The sequence below is a fragment of the Dendrobates tinctorius genome, unplaced genomic scaffold, assembly GCF_039654945.1.
Source record: "Dendrobates tinctorius isolate UK_male_01 unplaced genomic scaffold, ASM3965494v1 ptg000104l, whole genome shotgun sequence".
NCBI classification, from domain to species: domain Eukaryota; kingdom Metazoa; phylum Chordata; class Amphibia; order Anura; family Dendrobatidae; genus Dendrobates; species Dendrobates tinctorius.
Genome location: NW_027361772.1, coordinates 20357644 through 20379925, shown reverse-complemented (window position 1 = coordinate 20379925; position 22282 = coordinate 20357644). Strand labels below are relative to the sequence as shown.

The 22282-nt window shown below is 46.8% G+C and overlaps 1 protein-coding gene across 6 annotated transcripts in view; it reads left to right on the top strand.

Moving 5' to 3' along the window:
- SORBS3 (sorbin and SH3 domain containing 3) overlaps window positions 1–18889 on the top strand; it is a 60943-nt gene extending 42054 nt beyond the window's left edge. For 5 of the 6 annotated variants that reach the window (XM_073588918.1, XM_073588919.1, XM_073588917.1 and 2 more), the window contains 4 exons: window positions 6486–6659; window positions 17494–17579; window positions 18418–18524; window positions 18605–18889. In XM_073588918.1, the coding sequence (XP_073445019.1) occupies window positions 6486–6659; window positions 17494–17579; window positions 18418–18524; window positions 18605–18675 (438 nt within the window). In that variant the 3' untranslated portion in view covers window positions 18676–18889. The remainder of the gene's footprint in view (window positions 1–6485; window positions 6660–17493; window positions 17580–18417; window positions 18525–18604) is intronic. The other variant, XM_073588920.1, reaches the window with a different exon arrangement.
- The last annotated feature ends 3393 nt before the right edge of the window (window positions 18890–22282 follow it).

The window sequence follows — 22282 nt, the reverse complement described above, 5'->3', positions numbered from 1 at the left end:
TGGAAGATCTGTTGCTATAGCCAACAATACTGTATATAGTTAGAACATATATATATTGATAATTGGGCATATATGCTAGAGACTGATAAAGGTGGAGGCCAACGCTTATGGGAACTATAATGGAGGCCATTTTGGTTGTCCCTATCTTTCACAGTCTCCTGAATAGCGAATCTGCCTGTAGATTCCCAAAACTGGGCAACCTTTGTTGGAACTGTAATGGTGTCCGTATGTAAAGCTGTGGGTTGCCACCCAGCTTTCCCAGCATCTGACATACCTGAGAAGATCTGAATACAATGTTACCTGCGGACAGAGCGTTGTGTTTGCATCATTACCAGACGTCTTGTCGGCCCATCCCTGCTCTGTAACATGAGGACGTCCTTGAGGAATTCCATTCCGGATACTTTGTGCTATTAGACAAGCAGTGAAATTCGGGGCTGACGCCCGCTACCTGTATAGCTTCTTACATCGCGGCTCGTTCTTTATACGTGACTCATTTTGACAAACAGATCAGGGTTTTATTATATTTAATACCACGATATTCAGGATATTTACTTGTAGCTATTTTAGGAGGAGATTACCTTTGGAAGTCTTGGACTGTCTGCCCACTAGCGAAATACAGAAATGATAGCTCCTTATCACCTGCCATTGGAGCGGACTATGCACTTTGCTGTCCGACACCCAACACCACTGCGATCACCTGTCAGCAGATCCCATGGAATAGTACAGCGCCATACGCTGTGTAGTGGTCATCCTTGGTACTGCAACTAGCTTCCCATTGAAGGCCATGTGCACACGTTGCGGATTCTGCTGCGGCTTTGGCTCTGCGGGTCCACAGCAGATTTAGGTGTGTTGTACAGTACCATTGTTTTCAATGGTAATCTGAAAAACGCTGTGCACATGCTGCGGATTTTTCCGCGCAGATTTGCTGCAGGTTCAAATCCGCAGCATGTCAATTCTTTGTGCGTAATCGCGGTTTCACACCTTCTCCATTGTAGAGGTGTGAAACCGCAGGGCTAATCCGCAGGCTTTACCTGCGGATTTTTCCAAATCCACGTGGAAAAATCCGCAGCACCTAAAACTACGTGTGCACATAGCCTAAGTGAATGTGATCTGGGCTGCAATACCTAATAATGATCACTACACCGTGTATGGAGATGTGCCTTTCTGACTATATATTGGGTGCACCTGGGACCTGCGTATAGCTCATCACTAGTGGTGTCACTTCCTAGAAATTCATCACCTTTTCTAAGAATAGGTAATCAATGTACAGTAATAGCCCTTGATGACTCCTTTAAAGCGGTTCTTCAGGACTTTAAGACTTAAGACAGGCCTTCAATGTTTATCAGTGAGAATCATACTTTTAAGACCCTGACAACCAGCACGGTGAAGATATGGCAGTGTTGGAGTATGCAGCTGCAGGCTTATTCTGTGGAGGCATTGCGTAAAACAGACAGCAGATGGCGCTGTGTTCATTGTTTCAGTTTGTTAATACTGTACTGTGTGACCGCTCTGGTTTGTGTTCCTTTTTTCCTATAATTTTCCATGTTGTGGTGATGTGCAGTAGATAGTGGTTGCTTTATGTCAAAGTAAAACTATTCATTAACCCACAATGTCTGAATGCTGATAATTCTGCTGAAATTGAAATCTGCAACAGGCAGTGTTTCGTAAGCTCTGCAGGGGTTGTTCTGCCTTGGGGTACAAGTCTGCAGTCACTCTATTTGACTGCAGATTTGTGAATCCTCACTGCAAGGATTGTCTGCTGCTGGTGGTCATGTGGCCTCAAGTAAGCGAATTGCCTCCTTCTGGCCACATTCCAACTAGACGTGTCCTGCCTCGATTAAGTCACTTGCATTGCACAAGGCCGAGTACATCTAGTCGGCAAGTGACCGCATGTATGCAAATCACGTACTTGCGGTCACGCTTCCGGAACTAGAGAATCCTGACAGCATGCACTGTGCGCTGTAAGGATTCACAAGTCTCCAATCACGTGGCGTGACTGCAGACTTGTAGCCTAAGGTTGGACAACCTCACTAAGAAAACCATAAACTGGCCACATGTTAGCAATCATTACAGCCACAATTCCCAGCCCATTTTTAAGTCTTGTATTTGCCTTAGAAAACGGCTTCTTACCATCTGAATATGAGCCAAGTTTCACCACCTTTATCTACAGCTCTGATCCTATTGTTTTTTGGAAAAAAACAGCAATGGTCTCTCTATGAACCCCTTAGGACAGACCATCAATATTAAATTAGTGGGAAATACAGAGCTGGTGGGCCCCTAAAACAGCTATTGGTGGGAGAGCCCAGAGTCTGACCCCATTATCTAATATTCATGGCCGATTCAAAGGATTGGCTTCAGTTTAAAAAAAAATGAATAACCTCTAAGAATTAGGGTTTCCTTGGCTGTACCCTAACGCACCAATATAATAGTTCTTGCCTATATTCTCGTGGCCGCACCATCAGTGGTAACATAGGCACACCTGCCGATCTTATTAGGACAATACGACAATCTGAGACAAAAATGTTATGAAAACTCTGCCCATAAGAGATTGTTTTGTAGGCATTTCTGGGTGTTTTGGGTTTGTTCCCCTGGTAGTCCTAGGGTCAAGGCTTAACTATCCACTTTCAGGCTTTAAAATATTGGTATGTTTAGGGTTTGCCAAAAATCCATATTTACTTATCACTTTAAAAATTGATTTACCCAATCCAAGATTTTGATGGGTGCAGTATGGACTGACCGGCGGCTCGATACGACCGCTGAACGGTAGACTTTTACCAATCAGCGGTCATTTGAATACCTGTTTACACAGGCAGACCAAAGCAAATGATGCTCACTGAGCGATCTACAGTATATGAGATAGCTCAGTGCACACAGACTGCCATGGTTCTCGGCAATGAGAGTCGTGTTTACACAGGACAATGCGCCGGCGAGAACGATGATCCTTTGTGCTGTGCAAAAGATCATTTCACCCAATGAAAAACGTTTTGATTGTTTGTCAGGTGATCGGCAGCCTGTTTACACAGCAAGATAATTGTGAACTGAGCGTTTTTAACAACACACGTTAATTATTATCTTGTAGTGTATATGCCCCATTAAGCTGGCCATACACATTAGATGGTGTTCGGACGATTGATGCTTGGGCTGACGGCCCTCTTGGCCGTATGTCCTATACACAGGAGCGCTCAGTCAGCCGAGCACTTCTATGTAATCTATGAGAAAGTGCCGAAAGACATGAGAGAACAGTCCGAAACCGGACATCTTTCCTGGCTGCTGCCCCCATACCGTTACCGTCAGCCGAGCACGTCAATATCGGTGGGTTTGGCCGACATTAACCGTTAGTTTATGGGGACCTTTACCTCTCTTTTATCTGTTCCGTAGCCAGAAGGAGATGATTCTCCAACCTTAATGGGACCACCCTTTTTTGGGCTGGATTTCATAGAATCATAGAATCGTAGAGTTGGAAGGGACCTCCTAGGCCATCTGGTCCAATCCCCTGCTCAATGCAGGATTCACTAAATCATCCCAGTCAGATGTCTGTCCAGCCTCTGTTTGAAGACTTCTATTAAAGGAGAACTCACCACTTCTCATGGCAGCCTGTTCTACTCATTGATCACTCTAACTGTCAAAAAGTTTTTTCTAATATCTAATCTGTGTCTCCTCCCATTCAGTTTCATCCCATTGCTTCTAGTCTTTCCTTGTGCAAATGAGAATAAAGTTGATCCTTCTACAATGTGACAGCCCTTGAGATATTTGTAGACGGCTATTAAGTTTCCTCTCAGTCTTCTCTTTTGCAAACTAAGGCTGTGTGCACACGCTGCGGAAAAGGTGCGGATTCATCCGCGCGGATTTTGTACAATCCGCAGGTGAAACCGCAGGTCAAAAGACCTGCGGTTTTACCTGCGGATTGCTCTGCGGTTTTGCCCTGCGGTTTTTCATCTCCTCAATGGAGGAGATGGCAAACCGCAGGAGAATCCGCAGAAAGAATTGACATGTCAATTCTTTCTGCGGATTGAAAACCGCAGATAATCCGCGCGGAAAATTCCGCACCGTCTGCACTGCGGTTTTTGATTCCCATAGGGAATCATTGTACTGTACACCGCAGCAGAAACTGCTGCGGGTCCGCAGCGGCCAAAACCGCTGCGGAACCGCAGCAAAATCCGCAGCGTGTGCACACAGCCTAAACATTCCCAAATCCTGCAACCTTTCCTCATAAGACAGGGTTTGCAGACCGGTCTTATTTACCTAAACCCTGCCCACTTTCAGCCCAGGACATCCCCCCAAATGTTCAAAAAATTGAGGAAGTGTTGGCAAATTGGGGACCGTAGTCCATGAGGTCAGAATACCCGATTATCAGAAACTGTCGGTAGCGCAGTCTCAGGCTTTTGGTTTCTAACTTTCACCTCTCAGCCTAGCAGTGAGATATTAAAAACAGAGTTTTCCCATTTTTTTTTTTTTAAATTGAAAAATAAGGGCTTTTTTTTTCCTCCTGTGTAATCCTGCCTAATCTGCAGCATGACTAATACAAGTAGCAGTAGAGGAAAGGCACTTGTGTAGGCTTTATTACCTCTCTATGCACCGGGCTTATGATATAATACTGGGATCTATGTTGTTTTGTGAGTTTCGCTCTCAGTTTCTGTCTGGGGTGGGGAGTGCCTCTGCTATAGGGGACAGCGGCGAAACGCTGAGCCGAGATCTAGGAGAAAGATATTTGTTATCTCACGTGAAACTTCTGTGTTTACCGAGTCTCATCACAATCTGAACATTGCACCTGTGATCACCTCCTATGTACTAGGCCGTCCCATCGATGTGATAATGGTCGTTCTTCACACTCCAAAAATACAGAAGGATTGACCTGAACCCTTCACTCCCTGTAAAGCTTTTTTTATGTAAAGGGTCCTATACCAGAGAATTAGGATGTCTTGGACCTAACGGGTCACAGCTTGCAGCGGCCGGCCCCACGAGGCTAGTTATGGCCTGCCAGGATCGGTACTGTTTTGGATCACTGCATGGGATAACCCTTTTTGAGAGTAGCATGAAGTAGTGGCGATCCCTGGTAGTTGCCAGATTGTTACAGACTATGGCCACCTTTTTTATAACCAACATTTTACACCATACATATAGCAATAAAGGCCAAATAATGGTAACGTTACAGCATGTATTATAGCCGAGAGCTGCATTCACTAATTTGTAGACTTCAGAGCTGAAATCTCCCCATTATTCCTTGATGGCTCAGTGTCTGCATAGAGTTTGCTTTAATGATCAGCCGTCTGAAAATCTCACCAGGCACTGCACGGAAATCATAGGAAAACCTTGTTCTGCTAGACAGATATGCTTGACTGCAAGCTTGTTGACTGTTTCCACTAAAAATCAGCAAAATTTAAGCGTAATTGTCGTTCTTCCGTAAAATAATAGCACACGTGAAACTTTGTAATATATTTCATCAGAGAAATTTGCTTCTTTCTCCTCCTGACCTGATCATTCAGTGTCAAAATTCTCAATGCACAGGTAAAATCTGTCCTCAGTGAAGACAGACTTTCCCATTACTAAGATCGGAGATGACATTTGGTGCTTATAAAGTTCTATGGAGAACTGTCAGTTTGGTTTCAAGAGAACTTGCAGCAGAATGTCTTTGTCGGTGTCTAGCCCCTCCTCTCTCCATAGAATCTAATAAACACCAACTGTCATCTCTTATCTCAGTAATGAGAAAATCTGTCTTCACAGAATACAGATTTTACCCAGGAAGTGAGAGATCAGTCCAGGAGGAGAAAGAAGCAGATTTCTCTGATTATATATATGTTAAAGTTTGGGCACCCCTATTAATGTTAACCTTTTTTCTTTATAACAATTTGGGTTTTTGCAACAGCTATTTCAGTTTCATATATCTAATAACTGATGGACTCAGTTATATTTCTGGATTCAAATGAGGTTTATTGTACTAACAGAAAATGTGCAATCTGCATTTAAACAAAATTTGACCGATGCAAAAGTATGGGCACCCTTATCATTTTCTTGATTTGAACACTCCTAACTACTTTTTACTGCCTTCCTGAAGCACTAAATTGGTTTTGTAACCTCATTGAGCTGTGAACTTCATAGCCAGGTGTATCAAATCATGAGAAAAGGTATTTAAGGTGGCCACTTGCAAGTAGCTCTCCTATTTGATTCTCCTATGAAGAGTGGCATCATGGGCTCCTCAAAACAACTCTCAAATGATCAGAAAACAAAGATTATTCAACATATATGTACATACTATACATATATATAAGATACTGATCAGAAGTGGACATACCCTTCAAAGTGGAACTTTCCTGTTCACTAGCATTTGCCCTGTTGACCGTAAATATATTTTCCAACATTTTTAGGATTTCATTTTGTTGGTTTTTTTCCACGTATTTATATGTGAGTTTTGCCACTGTTAATATAACTGTGTATACATATGTCATCTATGTGTCAGCCGGTGTGTCATGCTGCTGTCTCTGCCTCAGGGCCAGCGTGTTCTTATTAATCGAAGGGTTGGTGGCAATTGGTTTGAAGGGCGAGTTGAAGGCTCCAGGCGTCTTGGCCTCTTTCCTGCAAGTTATGTGCAGGTCAAAGATGTGCAGGCCAGGAAGGCGGACACCCTACCAAAGCGAGCAGCTGATACTAACTCTGTAGAGCAGGTCAGTACTAACATTTGTTCTGCACCATCATACTTCCTGGCATTTCAGATGATGGAAGAGGACACTACACAGTCAATTAATAAAACATCCAGTTTTCCTTGCAGGTTCATGTTTTTCATGATCTATAATCTCTTTCATGACCTAAGTGGTCAACATCCTGAAACTACAACTTACATAACCTGGTGCTCTCTGCCCTGAAGACAAGACAGGAGTGTAGTCAGGGGACAGGACATGCAGACTAGTAAGTCCTCGTGTCCTGTCCCCTGATTACAAATTTCATGCCCTATCTCCTGCATCTGCTCTACACCCTATCTCTGCTTTACCTACTCTGTCCCCTGCCTCTCCTTTACATGCTCTGTCCCCTGTCTCTCCTCTACATGCTCTGCTTCCTAACTATGCTCTGCATGATGTGTCCTCTGTAGAGATGGGCGAACCCAAACAGTAAAGTTCGGCGTCCGTACTGAACACCTACTGTTCGGGCACGGACACTGAACATGGACTTCACCAAGAAGTCCGTGTTACTGTTTGGGTTCGGCTGCCCGAACACCGGGTGTTTGTTGCGCTGCGTCTTGTACATGACCGCGCGGTAAACAGTGCTTCTGATCGGCGGTGAAATCATCCCTGCCGGTCAAAGAGCCCCATTTTTTGACAACCAGCCTTGCTAAAGCTGACAGCTAGGGGCTGGTATTCTCAGGCTGGTAAGGGGCAATTGATATTGGCCTCCTCCCAGCCTAAAAATAGCAGCCTGCAGCCACCCAGAAAAGACACGTCTATTAGATGCGCCAATTCTGGCGCTTTGCCTGGCTCTCCCCACTTGCCCTGTAGCGGTGGCAAATGGGGTTCATATTTGTGGGGTTGACGTCACTTTTGTATTGTCCGGTGACATCAAGCCCACGGCTTACTAATGAAGAGGCGTCTATAAGACACCTATCCATTACTAATCCGAAAGTTACATGGTAAATAAAGACACAGCCAGAATAAAGTCCTTTAATAGAAATAAAACAAAACACACTTTTACTTTTTTATTTAGAAATGACAAACACAGTTATACTCACCTAATGCGTAGTTCCACTGAAGCCCTCGTTCTCCTGTAATAAACCTAAACTAAAAAAAACAACAACATACACTACCTGTCTGTCATTCTGTCCCATGCCGTAATACATGTCTGGGGGTAAAACAGTTTTCAACCCCGACGGTGCCAAGATGCGACCGTCCAAGCTGAGAACCACTGGTGACTGAGTTTCTGCGAGCGCAGCGTCAATGATCAGCGGTGTTTAGCCCCCAGACAAGGATTACGGTGGGGGACAGAACGACAGACATGTATGGTATTTTGTTGTTTATATTTATTTTAGTTTTATTACAGGAGAACGAGGGCTTCGGTGGAATTAGGCGTTAGGTAAGTATGACTGTGTTTTTTTATTTTTAAATAAAACAAAACACACTTTTACTTTTTTATTTCTAATAAAGGACTTTATTCTGGCTGTGTCTTTATTCACAATACAACTATAGGATTAGTAATGGATGGGTGTCTTATAGACTCCTCTATATTACTAACCCATGGGCTTGATGTCACCTGACAATACAAAGGTGACATCAACCCCACAAAGATAAACCCCACTTGCCACCGCTACAGGGCAAGTGGGAAGACCCGGGAAAAGCGCCAGAATTGGTGCATCTAGTAGATGTGCATTTTCTGGGCGGCTGCAGGCTGCTATTTTTAGGCTGGGGGAGCCAATATCAATGGCCCCTTACCATCCTGAGAATACCAGCCCCCAGCTGTCTGCTTTAGCAAGGCTGGTTGTCAAAAATGGGGAGGACGCCACATAGTTTCTTTTAATTATTTATTTAAATAATTTAAAAATACGGCGTGGGGACCCCTCTATTCTTGATAACCAGCCTTGCTGAAGCTGACAGCTGAGGGATGCAGCACCCAGCTGTGATTTTTTTCTGGCTGGCTATCAAAAATGCAGGGGAACCCTTGCCGTTTTCTTTTTAAATTATTTATTTACAGCGCAGGAGCCGGCTAACGAATACTCCCATCCGCCTTTCCTGCTCTCGCTGTTATTAGCGGCAGCAGGTGTTGGATGATGGAGGCTGTAGTCCCATCATCTGAAGCCAGTGACCGGAGGTAAAATTTATACTTTTGATCACAGCTGAGCGCTCACGCTGTCTTTTGACAGCGTGGGAACCGCGGCTCTCTGACCGGCGGGGATAATTTCACTGCTGATTAGAAGCGGTGTTTGTCATGCACATGACAGCGTGGCAAACGCTGGATGTTCGAGCCCCCATTCAAGTGAGTGGGGTCCGGGTACTGTTCTGGTACCCAAACTCAAACTTTTTGTAACTGTTCGGCCAAACCCGCCGGACCTGATCATCCGCCCATCTCTAGTCCTCTGCCTTTGCGCTACATGTTTCATCTCCTGACTCTGATTTACATGTTTTAACTCTTTGTCACCTTACTCTTCTCTATATGCTGTGTTCCTTTATTTTTTCTCTAAAAGCTCCGTACTATCTCTGCTTTATATGGTCTGTTCCCGTACTCTGTTGTACGTGCTCTGTTCCATCTCAGCTCTACATTCTCTGTTCTGTCTTTGCTCTACATGCTCTGTCCTCTTACTTTGCTCTTCATGCTTTGTTCCATCAGTGCTCTACATGCTCTGTCGCCTTATTTTGCTCTACATTCTCTGTTCTGTCTCTGTTTTATATGCTCTCTCCCCTTACTTTGCTCTACATGCTTTGTCCCCTTACTCTGTTTTACACGCTCTGTCTTCTTACCCTGCTCTACATGCTCTGTCCCCATATCCTGCTCTACATGCTCTGTCCCCTTACCCTGCTCTACATGCTGTCCCCTTACCCTGTTCTACATACTCTGTCCCCATACCCTGCTCTACATGCTCTGTCCCCTTACCCTGCTCTACATGCTCTGTCCACTTACTATACTCTACTTGCTCTTTCCCCTTACCCTGCTCTACATACTCTGTCCCCATACCCTGCTCTACATGCTCTGTCTGCTTACTATGCTCTACTTGCTCTGTCCCCTTACCCTGCTCTACATATTCTGTCCCCATACCCTGCTCTACATACTCTGTCTCCTTACACTGCTCTACATGCTTTGTCCGCTTACTCTGCTCTACATGCTCTGTCTGCTTACTATGCTCTACTTGCTCTGTCCCCTTACCCTGCTCTACATGCTCTGTCCCCTTACACTGCTCTACATGCTCTGTCCCCTTACTCTGCTCTACATGCTCTGTCTCCTTACCCTGCTCTACATACTCTGTCCCCTTACCCTGCTCTACATATTCTGTCCCCATACCCTGCTCTACATGCTCTGTCCCCTTACCCTGCTCTACATGCTCTGTCCCCTTACTCTGCTCTACATGCTCTGTCTGCTTACTATGCTCTACTTGCTCTGTCCCCTTACCCTGCTCTACATACTCTGTCCCCTTACCCTGCTCTACATACTCTGTCCCCATACCCTGCTCTACATGCTCTGTCTGCTTACACTGCTCTACATGCGCTGTCCGCTTACACTGCTCTACATGTTCTGTCCCCATACCCTGCTCTACATGCTCTGTCTGCTTACTATGCTCTACTTGCTCTGTCCCCTTACCCTGCTCTACATACTCTGTCCCCTTACCCTGCTCTACATACTCTGTCCCCTTACCCTGCTCTACATACTCTGTCCCCATACCCTGCTCTACATGCTCTGTCCCCTTACCCTGCTCTACATACTCTGTCCCCATACCCTGCTCTACATGCTCTGTCCGCTTACACTGCTCTACATGCTCTGTCCGCTTACACTGCTCTACATGCTCTGTCCCCATACCCTGCTCTACATACTCTGTCCCCTTATTCTGCTCTACATGTTCTGTCCCCTTACCCTGCTCTACATGCTCTGTCTCCTTACACTGCTCTATATGCTCTGTCTCCTTACCCTGCTCTACATGCTCTGTCTCCTTACACTGCTCTATATGCTCTGTCTCCTTACCCTGCTCTACATGCTCTGTCTGCTTACTATGCTCTACTTGCTCTGCCCCCTTACCCTGCTCTACATACTCTGTCCCCATACCCTGCTCTACATGCTCTGTCTGCTTACACTGCTCTACATGCGCTGTCCGCTTACACTGCTCTACATGCTCTGTCCGCTTACACTGCTCTACATGTTCTGTCCCCATACCCTGCTCTACATGCTCTGTCTGCTTACTATGCTCTACTTGCTCTGTCCCCTTACCCTGCTCTACATACTCTGTCCCCTTACCCTGCTCTACATACTCTGTCCCCTTACCCTGCTCTACATACTCTGTCCCCATACCCTGCTCTACATGCTCTGTCCCCTTACCCTGCTCTACATGCTCTGTCCCCTTACCCTGCTCTACATGCTCTGTCCCCTTACCCTGCTCTACATACTCTGTCCCCATACCCTGCTCTACATACTCTGTCCCCTTATTCTGTTCTACATTCTCTGTCCCCTTACCCTGCTCTACATACTCTGTCCCCTTACCCTGCTCTACATGCTCTGTCCCCTTACACTGCTCTACATGTTCTGTCCCCTTATTCTGCTCTACATTCTCTGTCCCCATACCCTGCTCTACATGTTCTGTCCCCTTACCCTGCTCTACATGCTCTGTCCCCTCACACTGCTCTACATGTTCTGTCCCCTTATTCTGCTCTTCATTCTCTGTCCCCTTACTCTGCTCTACATGCTCTGTCCGCTTACTATGCTCTACTTGCTCTGTCCCCTTACCCTGCTCTACATACTCTGTCCCCTTACCCTGCTCTACATACTCTGTCCCCTTACCCTGCTCTACATACTCTGTCCCCATACCCTGCTCTACATACTCTGTCCCCATACCCTGCTCTACATACTCTGTCCCCTTACCCTGCTCTACATACTCTGTCCCCATACCCTGCTCTACATGCTCTGTCCCCATACCCTGCTCTACATGCTCTGTCCCCTTACACTGCTCTACATGCTCAGTCCCCTTACACTGTTCTACATGCTCTGTCCCCTTATTCTGCTCTTCATTCTCTGTCCCCTTACCCTGCTCTACATGCTCTGTCCCCTTACACTGCTCTACATGTTCTGTCCCCTTATTCTGCTCTTCATTCTCTGTCCCCTTACTCTGCTCTACATGCTCTGTCCGCTTACTATGCTCTACTTGCTCTGTCCCCTTACCCTGCTCTACATACTCTGTCCCCTTACCCTGCTCTACATACTCTGTCCCCTTACCCTGCTCTACATACTCTGTCCCCATACCCTGCTCTACATGCTCTGTCCCCATACCCTGCTCTACATACTCTGTCCCCTTACCCTGCTCTACATACTCTGTCCCCATACCCTGCTCTACATGCTCTGTCCCCATACCCTGCTCTACATACTCTGTCCCCATACCCTGCTCTACATACTCTGTCCCCTTACCCTGCTCTACATACTCTGTCCCCATACCCTGCTCTACATACTCTGTCCCCTTACCCTGCTCTACATACTCTGTCCCCATACCCTGCTCTACATACTCTGTCCCCATACCCTGCTCTACATACTCTGTCCCCATACCCTGCTCTACATACTCTGTCCCCTTACCCTGCTCTACATACTCTGTCCCCTTACCCTGCTCTACATACTCTGTCCCCATACCCTGCTCTACATGCTTTGTCCGCTTACTCTGCTCTACATGCTCTGTCCCCTTACCCTGCTCTACATGCTGTCCCCTTACCCTGTTCTACATACTCTGTCCCCATACCCTGCTCTACATGCTCTGTCCCCTTACCCTGCTCTACATGCTCTGTCTGCTTACTATGCTCTACTTGCTCTGTCCCCTTACCCTGCTCTACATATTCTGTCCCCATACCCTGCTCTACATGCTCTGTCCCCTTACACTGCTCTACATGCTCTGTCCCCTTACTCTGCTCTACATGCTCTGTCTGCTTACTATGCTCTACTTGCTCTGTCCCCTTACCCTGCTCTACATATTCTGTCCCCTTACCCTGCTCTACATGCTCTGTCTCCTTACCCTGCTCTACATGCTCTGTCTCCTTACCCTGCTCTACATACTCTGTCCCCTTACCCTGCTCTACATATTCTGTCCCCATACCCTGCTCTACATGCTCTGTCCCCTTACCCTGCTCTACATGCTCTGTCCCCTTACTCTGCTCTACATGCTCTGTCTGCTTACTATGCTCTACTTGCTCTGTCCCCTTACCCTGCTCTACATACTCTGTCCCCTTACCCTGCTCTACATACTCTGTCCCCATACCCTGCTCTACATGCTCTGTCTGCTTACACTGCTCTACATGCGCTGTCCGCTTACACTGCTCTACATGCTCTGTCCGCTTACACTGCTCTACATGTTCTGTCCCCATACCCTGCTCTACATGCTCTGTCTGCTTACTATGCTCTACTTGCTCTGTCCCCTTACCCTGCTCTACATACTCTGTCCCCTTACCCTGCTCTACATACTCTGTCCCCTTACCCTGCTCTACATACTCTGTCCCCTTACCCTGCTCTACATACTCTGTCCCCATACCCTGCTCTACATGCTCTGTCCCCTTACCCTGCTCTACATACTCTGTCCCCATACCCTGCTCTACATGCTCTGTCCGCTTACACTGCTCTATATGCTCTGTCCGCTTACACTGCTCTACATGCTCTGTCCCCATACCCTGCTCTACATACTCTGTCCCCTTATTCTGCTCTACATGTTCTGTCCCCTTACCCTGCTCTACATGCTCTGTCTCCTTACACTGCTCTATATGCTCTGTCTCCTTACCCTGCTCTACATGCTCTGTTTCCTTACACTGCTCTATATGCTCTGTCTCCTTACCCTGCTCTACATGCTCTGTCTGCTTACTATGCTCTACTTGCTCTGCCCCCTTACCCTGCTCTACATACTCTGTCCCCATACCCTGCTCTACATGCTCTGTCTGCTTACACTGCTCTACATGCGCTGTCCGCTTACACTGCTCTACATGCTCTGTCCGCTTACACTGCTCTACATGTTCTGTCCCCATACCCTGCTCTACATGCTCTGTCTGCTTACTATGCTCTACTTGCTCTGTCCCCTTACCCTGCTCTACATACTCTGTCCCCTTACCCTGCTCTACATACTCTGTCCCCATACCCTGCTCTACATGCTCTGTCCCCATACCCTGCTCTACATACTCTGTCCCCATACCCTGCTCTACATACTCTGTCCCCATACCCTGCTCTACATACTCTGTCCCCTTACCCTGCTCTACATACTCTGTCCCCTTACCCTGCTCTACATACTCTGTCCCCTTACCCTGCTCTACATACTCTGTCCCCATACCCTGCTCTACATGCTCTGTCCCCATACCCTGCTCTACATACTCTGTCCCCTTACCCTGCTCTACATACTCTGTCCCCATACCCTGCTCTACATACTCTGTCCCCATACCCTGCTCTACATACTCTGTCCCCTTACCCTGCTCTACATACTCTGTCCCCATACCCTGCTCTACATGCTCTGTCCCCATACCCTGCTCTACATACTCTGTCCCCTTACACTGCTCTACATTATTATTATTATTATTATTATTATTATTATTATTTATTGTTATAGCGCCATTTATTCCATGGCGCTTTACATGTAAGGAGGGGTATACATCAACATTATTGTACTTGTTTTTAACAATACAAGTCATAACTGGTACAGGAGGAGAGAGGACCCTGCCCGCGAAGGCTCACAATCTACAAGGGATGGGTGAAAATACAGTAGGCGAGGGTAGAGCTGGTCATGCAGCGGTCTGGTCGGTCGGTGGTTACTGCAAGTTGTAGGCTTGTCGGAAGAGGTGGGTCTTCAGGCTCTTTTTGAAGGTTTCGATGGTAGGTGAGAGTCTGATATGTTGTGGTAGAGAGTTCCAGAGTAGGGGTGATGCGCAAGAGAAATCTTGTATGCGATTATGGGAAGAGGAGATAAGAGGGGAGTAGAGAAGGAGATCTTGTGAGGATCGGAGGTTGCGTGCAGGAAAGTACCGGGAGATAAGGTCACAGATGTATGGAGGAGACAGGTTGTGGATGGCTTTGTATGTCATGGTTAGGGTTTTGTACTGGAGTCTCTGGGCAATGGGGAGCCAGTGAAGGGATTGACAGAGGGGAGAAGCTGGGGAATAGCGGGGGGACAGGTGTATTAGTCGGGCAGCGGAGTTTAGAATAGATAGGAGGGGTGCGAGAGTGTTCGAGGGGAGGCCACTGAGCAGGAGGTTGCAGTAGTCAAGGCGAGAGATAATGAGGGTATGCTCTCTCTGTCCCCTTACCCTGCTCTACATACTCTGTCCCCAAACCCTGCTCTACATGCTCTGTCCCCTTACTCTGCTCTACATGCTCTGTCTCCTTACCCTGCTCTACATTCTCTGTCCCCATACCCTGCTCTACATGCTCTGTCCCCTTACCCTGCTCTATATGCTCTGTCTCCTTACCCTGCTCTACATGCTCTGTCTCCTTACCCTGCTCTACATGCTCTGTCTCCTTACCCTGCTCTACATGCTCTGTCTCCTTACCCTGCTCTACATGCTCTGTCTCCTTACCCTGCTCTACATGCTCTGTCTCCTTACCCTGCTCTACATGCTCTGTCTCCTTACCCTGCTCTACATGCTCTGTCTCCTTACCCTGCTCTACATGCTCTGTCTCCTTACCCTGCTCTACATGCTCTGTCTCCTTACCCTGCTCTACATGCTCTGTCTCCTTACCCTGCTCTACATGCTCTGTCCCCTTACCCTGCTCTACATGCTCTGTCCCCTTACCCTGCTCTATATGCTCTGTCTCCTTACCCTGCTCTACATGCCCTGTCTCCTTACCCTGCTCTACATGCTCTGTCCCCTTACCCTGCTCTACATGCTCTGTCTCCTTACCCTGCTCTACATGCTCTGTCTCCTTACACTGCTCTACATGCTCTGTCCCCTTACCCTGCTCTACATGCTCTGTCTCCTTACCCTGCTCTACATGCTCTGTCTCCTTACCCTGCTCTATATGCTCTGTCTCCTTACACTGCTCTACATGCTCTGTCCCCTTACCCTGCTCTACATGCTCTGTCTCCTTACACTGCTCTACATGCTCTGTCTCCTTACCCTGCTCTACATGCTCTGTCTCCTTACCCTGCTCTACATGCTCTGTCTCCTTACCCTGCTCTATATGCTCTGTCTCCTTACCCTGCTCTACATGCCCTGTCTCCTTACCCTGCTCTACATGCTCTGTCCCCTTACCCTGCTCTACATGCTCTGTCTCCTTACCCTGCTCTACATGCTCTGTCTCCTTACCCTGCTCTACATGCTCTGTCTCCTTACCCTGCTCTACATGCTCTGTCTCCTTACCCTGCTCTATATGCTCTGTCTCCTTACCCTGCTCTACATGCCCTGTCTCCTTACCCTGCTCTACATGCTCTGTCCCCTTACCCTGCTCTACATGCTCTGTCTCCTTACCCTGCTCTACATGCTCTGTCTCCTTACACTGCTCTACATGCTCTGTCCCCTTACCCTGCTCTACATGCTCTGTCCCCTTACCCTGCTCTACATGCTCTGTCCCCTTACACTGCTCTACATGCTCTGTCTCCTTACCCTGCTCTACATGCTCTGTCTCCTTACCCTGCTCTACATGCTCTGTCTCCTTACCCTGCTCTATATGCTCTGTCTCCTTACCCTGCTCTACATGCCCTGTCTCCTTACCCTGCTCTACACGCTCTGTCCCCTTACCCTGCTCTACATGCTCTGTCTCCTTACCCTGCTCTACATGCTCTGTCTCCTTACACTGCTCTACATGCTCTGTCTCCTTACCCTGCTCTACATGCTCTGTATCCTTACCCTGCTCTACATGCTCTGTCTCCTTACACTGCTCTATATGCTCTGTCTCCTTACCCTGCTCTACATGCTCTGTCTCCTTAGCCTGCTCTACATGCTCTGTCTCCTTACCCTGCTCTACATGCTCTGTCTCCTTACCCTGCTCTACATGCTCTGTCTCCTTACCCTGCTCTACATGCTCTGTCCCCTTACCCTGCTCTACATGCTCTGTCTCCTTACCCTGCTCTACATGCTCTGTCCCCTTACCCTGCTCTACATGTTCTGTCCCCTTACCCTGCTATACACGCTCTGTCCCCTTACACTGCTCTACATGCTCTGTCTCCTTACCCTGCTCTATATGCTCTGTCTCCTTACCCTGCTCTACATGCTCTGTCCCCTTACCCTGCTCTACATGCTCTGTCCCCTTACCCTGCTCTACATGTTCTGTCCCCTTACCCTGCTATACACGCTCTGTCCCCTTACACTGCTCTACATGTTCTGTCCCCTTACCCTGCTCTACATGCTCTGTCCCCTTACCCTGCTCTACATGCTCTGTCTCCTTACCCTGCTCTACATGTTCTGTCTCCTTACCCTGCTTTACATGTTCTGTCCCCTTACCCTGCTATACACGCTCTGTCCCCTTACCCTGCTATACACGCTCTGTCCCCTTACACTGCTCTACATGCTCTGTCCCCTTACCCTGCTCTATATGCTCTGTCTCCTTACCCTGCTTTACATGTTCTGTCTGCTTACTATGCTCTACAATCTCTGTTCTGTCTGTTTTATATGCTCTGTCCCCTTACTCTGCTCCACATTCAGGGTTATGACTATCATTGACATGGAGTTGTCTCCTCCAAACCTTGCTCTTTGATCTTTATGTTCCATTTTTAACTCCTCTTATCACCTCAGACTTTGGTCCACTACAAGTATTGCTCACTCACACTTTATGATCTGAGATGTGACAGTCCTCCATGTTTTATTGCCTCTCTACTTCCTTTCTGTTATTGTTTTCAGTCCAAGTCCTTTATATTATCTTTATTTGCAGGTGTCTAGTTCTCTAACCCTCAAAGAAAGACCATGTACAGTGAAGGCCCCTGCATCCAGCCGGCTTCAGGAGCTACGCGGGACCTTGTAAGTTCTGCATGGAATTGAGGTTATGAAGTGTGGATGGAACGGTCACCTTGTGATGTAAAAAGCATTGGCAAATCACACCTGGAGCAAGGTCGTGATTTATTAATGATTCTTCCCGTATGTATTGTGAATGTTATCTCCTCATCAGTTTCTTTAAGGCCTCCCATACACACTAGACTAATGTCGACAGGTTTGGCTGACAGTCTAATGTGTATCGGAGCCTAGGACAGTTTATTGTTGGGGCAAAATGTCAATCTGGTGTGTCCAATTTCGGACTGCCGATCATGATGTCTCCCGGAGATAAGCCACCACGAAACATTTCTGTCGGCCACTCTCTCAAAGTAAACACAGGAGCAGTTGTCTGATCGAGTGCTCCTGTGTACTGGCGAGACAGCTGAGATATCTGCTGGCTAAATGATCTGAGGATCCATTGCTCAGCCGACAGCCATCTATTGTGTTTGGTGAACCTAAGGGGCGCGGAGATAGACGTTGCACCCAGTTCCTAAGTGCCTAAGGGAGTCCAACATGGGAGCCTATAAAAAGCACATATGTTGGGACGCAGTTCATAATTTTGGCACTGGGACCCAACAGCTTCATGTTATACTAGTAAGTTGCTTTCTGCAAGTCAAAGTGGCTAAAATAGTGAACACCACCTGGAAAGTGACAAAAATGGATGTGTAAGTCCTGCGCCCAGACCAACCGAGTACCCCACAAAATGGATGGTAAAGCTATGTTTTAGGCGAGTTTGGGTGAGGTTTACATAATCCCTATGCCCTTTTGGTCTGTGTAACTAAATGAATGCTCATTGAAAGAAATTCAAAGTTTCTCTTACTTTCAGGTACCGTGTATTATTTAATTACACCCCGAAAAGCTCAGATGAGCTACAGCTGAATGCTGGGGACATGGTGACAGTGACGCAACATTGTGAGGATGGATGGTATGTAGGTAAGTAAACCTGCACCATAGGTGACGTAATGTGGTATCTGTATTGTGTGATCCATCTCGCTCCTCCCTGTGTCTCGCAGGTGTCTGCTGGAGGACAGAAAAATTTGGAACCTTCCCTGGAAATTTTGTCACTCCGTATGAGGCCACGTAGACTGAATCTCCACCAATGAACTATTCAGAGCTGGTAATGTCAACCAGTCAGCTCAGCATGAATGTAATGCTGCTTGTAAGGGAGTGATGGACAGAGCCGAGTGATTACCACCAGAAACAGAGGAATATATTGACTTATGCCATTCTTACAGACTCATTGGCGCCAATGTGTGCCACTGTCCAATTATCTAACATTAAAACTGATTCACATCTTATTAATCTTATGGTTCCTGATCTACAAGTTCCTATAGTCTTGTGTTACTTCCCGATTCTGATATGTAAATAAGAGTATGTAATCTCCTACCCGTCTTCATTGCTTCTTGGGACAAACATCAACACTGCCATGCCCGGTGCCCACGATTCTCCACCTTCTTCTAACAGAGATGACACCAGCTGGCATTATTTTCAGCACCCAAAAATCATGTTTTAATTTCTTCCACTCCTAAAACTACCAGATCCTGATCCCAAAACTATCAGATCCTAATCCTAAAACTACCAGTTGGTGGTGGTGTCAAATATTCGTTGCTCTTGTTATGCATTAAGACCCCCCCCCCCACCAATGCTGCTACCTAATGTTTCTTTTCATTAGAGGTTTTAGGAGTTAAAGGGGTCGACCAATTTAGTAAAAAAACAAAACAAAGCCATTTTCATCTATTAGAGTTACTAGAGGGGGTGCTCTTTTCAGGATACTCATGTCTTTGGCAGAGTGCACAACGGTTACAACGAGCTTCTCTCGTTCTGGAGGACTTGTCCTGTCCTGTATTATACACACAACCTGTCATTTGAATGGAAGCTATGTAATATCTAATTTGTCCTGTAGTTGAATAGCAGGGAAATAGTTTCAGATTTTTTTAAGGATGAAGGTAGATATAGGTTCATTGAGTTGAACCTATGGCCCAACATGTTGATCCAGAGGTAGGCAAAATCCCAAAGGGGCAAAGCTCCACATTAGGTGAAAAATTCCTTTCCTGCTCCACATAGACTAATTGCCTGGATCAAAACTCTTGAAGATGTATTCTCAAGAGCTCTGGCTCTCCAGTGATACTGAGAGCAAGAGCTGTATATGGTGTAGGGAAGGTGACCTGACGGGCGGACGGAATTGTCAGAATAGAGAAAGGAAGGTTTGCACAGTGTAGGTAGGTGTCAGTTACTACAGTGGGGAAACAGCTGACAAAGTGTAGTGGACGTGCAGTACCTTGGGTTGACCATTAGAGGGCAGGGAGGAGTGTGAGCAAAGGACTTGACATCAGCTTAGGGCTTAGGAAACCGTTGGTCATGGGGGGCGGAGTTACAGGGAACCGGGAATGATATAAATACTGAGGGAGGGTTCCAGAAAGTTCCAGTCCCCAGGGGGAGCTCAGGTGACAGGAGGACTACGACAGTCTGTGCACTCTGAGGAGAACCGAACCAGGGGGACTGAGGAGAGAGCGTCAGGGGGGTGGTCCTGACAGGAAGAACCGCAGTGGAGATGAGACACCGGGTGTAGGACAATGTATTTGAGACGACGCCTGACCAGTAAAATTGCTGTTGGTTTACGGGCCTAAGGCGGCCACAGTGGCGGACCTGTCAGGAGCGTCAAACAGTGAAGAAGGGACGGTACGTGCATGTACGTCCCTAGTGTGAAAGTGCGGTGTGTATAACGGGCCCTAGAAACGAAGGGCCATGAGGTGAAGAGAAGTGCGGTGTACTGCAGAGGCCGTCAGGCGGACGGCGAGTGGAATAAACTTGGACCTGTTGCACCCAGAACCTGCCTCCATCTTGTCTCTGTTTCGTCTCTGCGCGGTAAGAGAGGGACCACCCCCCAGCTCGGCCCACCGACCCTATAATGGAGCGGTGGTTGATCATGCGCACTGCCACTTTATTCATTCTTAATGGGACTGCTTGTGCTCGATTGGTCTTCGGCACTCTCATAAGTGCAGTGCGGATGCTCGACCATCGCTCAATTCATGGAGGGCTCATGGGATAGGTGATGGTCCCAATGGTTGGAACCCCAGCGATCAGGAAGTTCTCATCTATCCCAGTGTCGGAGTAGGGTGCCAAGGGCCCACCAGTAGCTAACTCCAGATCCCCACTTTTCAGCTACATGCAAATGTGAACTTACCAATCACAAATTTATATAACAATGAACTGGGTATATTGGGAAATAAATAAGATGCTGAATGTCTGTACATAATGATTCAAGTATATAGTGCCAAGTACTGCTCATATTAGAGGGTGGTGGCCCACTCTTGCACAGCGGCCCACCGGAGGATTCTCCTGTGGGACAGTCCAAGCCTGTTGTAGCCCCATGTATAGGTCATCACTTCCAAGGTTCAGACAACCCTTTTAATGTCAGATTAAAGGTACAAAGATAGATAGATCCTGCTGATCACACTTACAGATGAGTGCATAACTCCCATAGATATTGATGGAGAATGAATAGAAGTCGGGGGCACCTTTAGTTTCAGGTATAGCGGGTATTCTTGCACTCTGACTTCTGCCAGTAGACCTGTCTTATCTGATCGATGAGTTCTAAACCTATTTCATAAAACCCATTTGCCATTATAATAGGTGATGGAGAAAAAAAATACCATTTTCTCATCTGTTACACTGAAAGCCATTTGGTCTTGAACTAAAGATCTGAGTAATCGTCACTAGAGACAATCTGCTTGATGACCACAAGACATAAGACTGCAGTTGTTCGGCAGGATAACAAGTCTTGCCTTATATTCTGCAATCGCATCAGCCCCTTTTAAAGAAGTATAGACCACATTGACTCAGGGGCGGACATTTCATTGGCGTAACCAGGGGCCCAAGAGGTAAGTGGGCTCCTTCCACCTCCAGAACATGTGGAATTGTGCATTATGATGAGCTATTGGACTACAAAGGTCCCATATGCTGTTCTTGCTCAGGGTCTTCTTCTCTCTGCCTCCACCAGTGCATTGACTAGTAGATAATGTGGTGTATTCAGCTAGGACCATCTGGTGGGTTTTTTTTGCTATGAGACAAGGTTGTCTATAATCTTGTTTCTGAAGGTTGGTGTCAGTCTCCTGGGACAATAAGTCTCCATCTATTCCGAACCTAATTGCAGCGTTTGGGATATATTCCTACATAATGCACCCAGATAATTTGCACATGTGCTATATAATAGGTTGTACATGTCATATAAAACACGTATATATGTTTATATAATTACACACCGATGTTCATCTGAATGTAGAATTTTTTTTTCAGTGTAGTCTGTAAAGTCTCAATAGTCCTGGTGCTGGATCGGGACTTCAGCGGGGCGTGCAGCATAAATATAGACATCTGACATGAGAAGGAAATGGAGGGCTCAGGAGGTTAGGAGAAAAATCCTCCACCAGATGAGGAATTCGCTCAAGATGTAAGGAGTCACGGCTCTGTGTCCTCTCAAACTCCTGGCAAAATAATAAAAGCCGACCGACCAGTACGGCAGAAAAAAAATGGGATTAATAGCCAGCATGGATGTGAATGATAGAAGTATTGAAAAGAATGGCAGGGAAATGGTTAATCAATGTGGAGGAATAATTAGTAAGGTGGTATAATTACTTTTATGCGACCCATAGGTGAAATGACACACCTAGATCAGTGTGTAAGAGGTCGTGGAC